Source organism: Penaeus chinensis, chromosome 10 (genome assembly GCF_019202785.1).
Source record: "Penaeus chinensis breed Huanghai No. 1 chromosome 10, ASM1920278v2, whole genome shotgun sequence".
In the NCBI taxonomy this organism is placed as follows: domain Eukaryota; kingdom Metazoa; phylum Arthropoda; class Malacostraca; order Decapoda; family Penaeidae; genus Penaeus; species Penaeus chinensis.
The window spans coordinates 3,451,810-3,456,809 of NC_061828.1; the positions used below are offsets into that span (position 1 = coordinate 3,451,810).

General features: G+C 43.8%; 1 protein-coding gene across 1 annotated transcript in view; it reads left to right on the plus strand.

Annotated features, from left to right (window-relative positions):
• LOC125029551 overlaps positions 1 to 5,000 on the plus strand; it is a 55,499-nt gene that overhangs the window by 36,485 nt on the left and 14,014 nt on the right. Inside the window, exons 10-12 of the mRNA XM_047619506.1 lie at positions 2,002 to 2,236; positions 3,491 to 3,600; positions 4,369 to 4,543. Of these exons, the coding sequence (XP_047475462.1) occupies positions 2,002 to 2,236; positions 3,491 to 3,600; positions 4,369 to 4,543 (520 nt within the window). The remainder of the gene's footprint in view (positions 1 to 2,001; positions 2,237 to 3,490; positions 3,601 to 4,368; positions 4,544 to 5,000) is intronic.

Genomic DNA, 5,000 nt, shown 5'->3' on the forward strand with positions numbered 1-5,000 from the left:
GTCTTTGTCTAAGTCTTTGTCTAAGTCTTTGTCTAAGAATTTTCGCCTAATCTTTGTCTAAGTCTTTGTCTAAGTCTTTGTCTAAGTCTTTGTCTAAGTCTTTGTCTAAGACTTTGTCTAAGTCTTTGTCTAAGTCTTTGTCTAAGACTTTGTCTAAGTCTTTGTCTAAGTCTTTGTCTAAGACTTTGTCTAAGTCTTTGTCTAAGACTTTGTCTAAGTCTTGTCTAATTCTTTGTCTAAGTCTTTGTCTAATCTTTGTCTAAGTCTTTGTCTAAGTCTTTGTCTAAGTCTTTGTCTAAGACTTTGTCTAAGTCTTTGTCTAAGACTTTGTCTAAGTCTTTGTCTAAGTCTTTGTCTAAGACTTTGTCTAAGTCTTTGTCTAAGACTTTGTCTAAGTCTTTGTCTAAGTCTTTGTCTAAGGGCGCGAGGGTCGAGGGTGACCAATGATTAGGGTCTTAGCAGGACGTTCCAAGGCCGAGACGCCATCATAGAGACCAAAGGAAGAGATGGTGTTTCAGTTTAAGTTTGCTGACTGGCATATTTTCGTTTTAGCAGCATGCTTACACAAGCACGCACGCACCACACACACACACACACACACACACAACACACACACACACACACACACACACACACACACACACACACACACACACACACACACACCACACACACACACACACACACACACACACACACACACGCACACACACAACGCACACACACACACACACACACACGCAACACACACACGCACACACACACACCACATACACACACCACACACACACACACACACACATCACACAACACACACACCACACACCACACACACACACACACAACACACACACACACACACACACACACACCACACACACACACACACTCACACACTCACCACGCACACACACACGCACAACACACCCACATACACACACACACCACACACACCTACAAACACACACACACACACACCACACACACACACACACACACACACACACACACACACACACACACACACTCACATACATATATACACATACACATCAGACACACACACACACACATTTTTTTTTTTTATCTGTTCTAACTGTTTATTTATTTATCTAAGCAGTCAGATGATTTATTCGTTGCACTGTCATGCTCGAAGTCAGTGGCAGAATTCCTCATCAGTTTTCGTATATTTTCCGTTTTCCTTTTATCCGACAAAAATCCCATAAAGTAGTAACTTCACATGCTATATACCTACCCAAAGCTAGCTTCGCGTATTATCAGTACCGGCAGTATGATCAATATCATTAATTGTCAGGAACGTTTTTATGCCCAAACGTTCACTCGGATCCTCACTCTTCCCGTCAATCAGAAACGTTTTTACAGCCAAGCATTCATTCCAACCTCCATTCGGTCTGTCTCTGAGAAACGTTTTTTTTTTTTTTACACCCAACCGTTCACCTAGACCCCACCCAAGCCAACTCTTAGAAACGTCTTTACACCCGAACGTTCACTCTGACCCTCACTTTGTCCTTAGAAATGTACTCTTACACAAACTCCTAGAAACGTCTTCATACCATCTCTCACAAACGTTTTTACACCCACTCAACCCATCTATCACAAATGTTTTTTTACACCCGCTCAGTTCATCTCTCACAAACGTTTTTTTTTTTTTTTACACCCGTATTTTACCCCAAAACGTTCATTCCGACGCCCACTCTGCCCATCTTTCAAAAACGTTTTTTTTTGTTTTCTTCTTTTTTTTTCTTTTGCACCCAAATGTTCAATCCGGTCCCCACACTTCCTGTTTCTCACAAACGTTTTTTTTACATCCACTTAGGCCATCTCTCAAAAAACGCTTCTCTCTCTCTCTCTCTCTCTCTCTCTCTCTCTCTTCCTCCTCTCTCTCTCTCTCATCTCTCTCTCTCTCTCTCCTCTCTCTCTCTCTCTCTCTCTCTCTCCTCTCTTACTCCCAAACGTTCACTCCGCCCCTCCACGTTGCAGCAAGTGCGGGACGGACGTGGCTCGAGGCACGCGCTGGGTCGCCTCAAGCAACACCATGATCCTATACTTCAAGGGCGAAGAAGGAGGACATCGAGGATTCAAGGCCACGGTGTCCTTCAACCCGATTCCCGGATGCTGCAGGACCCATACCAACTCCTCGGCCTTCTTCCTGCACACGCCCGGGTATCCGAATCCGTACAATGCGGATTTCCATTGCACGTACGCTGTGCCGCCGGTGAGTTCAGGATTTCTCTCTCTCTCTCTCTCTCTCTCTCTCTCTCTCTCTCTCTCTCTCTCTCTCTCTCTCTCTCTCTCTCTCTCTCTCTCTCTCTCTCTCTCTCTCTCTCTGTCTCTGTCTCTGTCTCTGTCTCTGTCTCTGTCTCTGTCTCTGTCTCTGTCTCTGTCTCTGTCTCTCTCTCTGTCTCTGTCTCTCTCTCTGTCTCTCTCTCTCTTTCTTTTTTTCTTTGTTATATTTATTTTTACGATACCCCTCGATATAAGCTAAAATGAATTAATATAGCTGTCACTCCATGCCAGTTTACAATATATTTAGACACAGAGAAGGACAAATCGAACAAAGATATTTAAACAGATAGGAACAGAGGAGAGAAGTGGAGAGGAATAAAAATAGAAACAGATAGATAATGCCTATCAGAGAACGGATAAATAGAGAGAGAGAAAATACGAAGAATACTCAGACAGAGAAGATAGAAGCAGTGGTAAATGGAGGCAGCCGATATAGACAGAGATAGATAAATATACAGAGACAGAAAAGGAGAAGCAGATAAATAGGGAATTATAGAAAAATAGAGTCAGGGGAGGAGAGGGAAAGATTGAGAAGCAGAGACAGACAGACAAACCGAGATAAGAACTTGCAAGTTCCTACAACTCTGTAAGGACCTCAGTTAACTCCCCTTATTCTTCTTCCCTCCTCCTTTCATTCTCTTCCATCCCCCATCCTTCCCCTACTCCCTATCTCAAATATCCTATTTCTCTTCTCCTTCCCCTTCACTTATTTCTCCCACTTTTCTCCTCCCCACTCCATCCACTTCCCCATCCTTCCCCTTCCGCCCAACCCTCTCACAATTACTTCTTCTTCCACCCCCACCCTCTTCCTCCTCCCAATTCCCTTCACCACCACCCTCCCCCCCACCCTCTTCCTCCTCCCCATTCCCTCCACCACCACCCTCCCTCCTACCCATTCCCTCCACCACCACCCTTTCCCCCCTAACCCTCTTCCTCCCCATTCCCTCCACCACCACCACCCTCCCTCCTCCCCATTCCCTTCCCCCACCCTCTTCCTCCTCCCCATTCCCTCCACCACCACCCTCCCTCCTCCCCATCCCCTCCACCGCCACCCTCCCTCCTCCCCATCCCCTCCACCACCACCCTTTCCCCCCTAACCCTCTTCCTCCCCATTCCCTCCACCACCACCCTTCCCCCCACACCCTCCCTCCTCCCCATTCCCTCCACCACCCCCTCCCCACAGGAAGCCCCAGCGAAGGTAGTGGTGTCTGTAGTGAAGCGAGGAGGAGGCGGGGGAGGAGACCAGTGGACCTGCTCCCTCAGGCTTTGTCAGCCTCACGGACGCTGCAATAGGTACTGTGGATTAGTTGACTGTGGATTTATTGATTTATTTATTTACCAATTTATTTTACTTATTTATTTGTATTTCATCAATTCTTTAATTTACTTTTTTATTATTACCATTATTATTATCATTAATATTTTCATCATCCTAATTATTATCATCATTATTAATATCATCATTATTATTATCATTATTAATATCATTATTATTATTATTTTATTATCATGATAATAATAATTATTATTGTTATTATTATTATCATTAGTGTTACTATTATCACTGTTATTGTATTTTTTTGTCATTATCATTGTCATTATTATCATTGATTTTTGTATATGAATAGATTGCTGTTGGTATAATTGCTTTATCATTATTGTTATCGTTATTAGCGTTGCTTTTGGCAGCAGTAGTGATGTTTTTTTTTCTTAGCTCCTTTCTTTCCTTATGTGCTCATGAATACACACACACACACACACACACATACACATGTATATACATATGTGTGTGTTTGTGTGTGTGTGTGTATGTGTGTGTGTATGTGTGTGTGTGTGTGTGTGTGTGTGTGTGTGTGTGTGTGTGTGTGTATGTGTGTGTGTATTTGTAGAAGCCTTAATAAAGCTGCAATAATGCCACTAACATGTATATTGCAATGAGGAGCACTCTGCAATATCACCAACAATGCAACTGATGCAATATAGGAGAATATCAATACGGAATCTAAACTTATTACAAAAAGTACTATCACACCCTAACTACATCACATACTCTCTCTTCAGGCACTGTCGCGGACTAAGAAAACAGGGATTGTCTCAAGAACAGACCAAAGAGGTTGTGTTGCCCAATGTTGCGTCGTTGCACCATCTGCAATACAGCGGAGACCCGCCCCTGTTCAACGCGGAATATGCAGCTTATCAAGTGGCATTTGTATTGGAGGAATCTCCCTGTCACAAGGTCACAAGCATTCTTCTGCTGGTTGTCTGTGGATTAGGAGCAGATTGGAAGAGATATGTGTTGTGTTTATAGTGATATATGATGGATATTACTTTGGTATAAGCACAGTCGAAACAACTAGATACACAAACACATACACAGAGTGCGTGAGAGAGAGAGAGAGAGAGAGAGAGAGAGAGAGAGAGAGAGAGAGAGAGAGAGAGAGAGAGAGAGAGAGAGAGAGAGAGAGAGGGAGAGAGAGAGAGAGAGAGAGGGAGAGAGAGAGAGAGAGAGAGAGAGAGAGAGAGAGAGAGAGAGAGAGAGAGAGAGAGAGAGAGAGAGGAAGAGAGAGAGAGAGGAAGAGAGAGAGAGAGAGAGAGAGAGAGAGAGAGAGAGAGAGAGAGAGAGAGAGAGAGAGAGAGAGAGAGAGAGAGGGAGAGACAGAAAGAGAGAGTGAAACAGAATGAGAGAGAGAGAG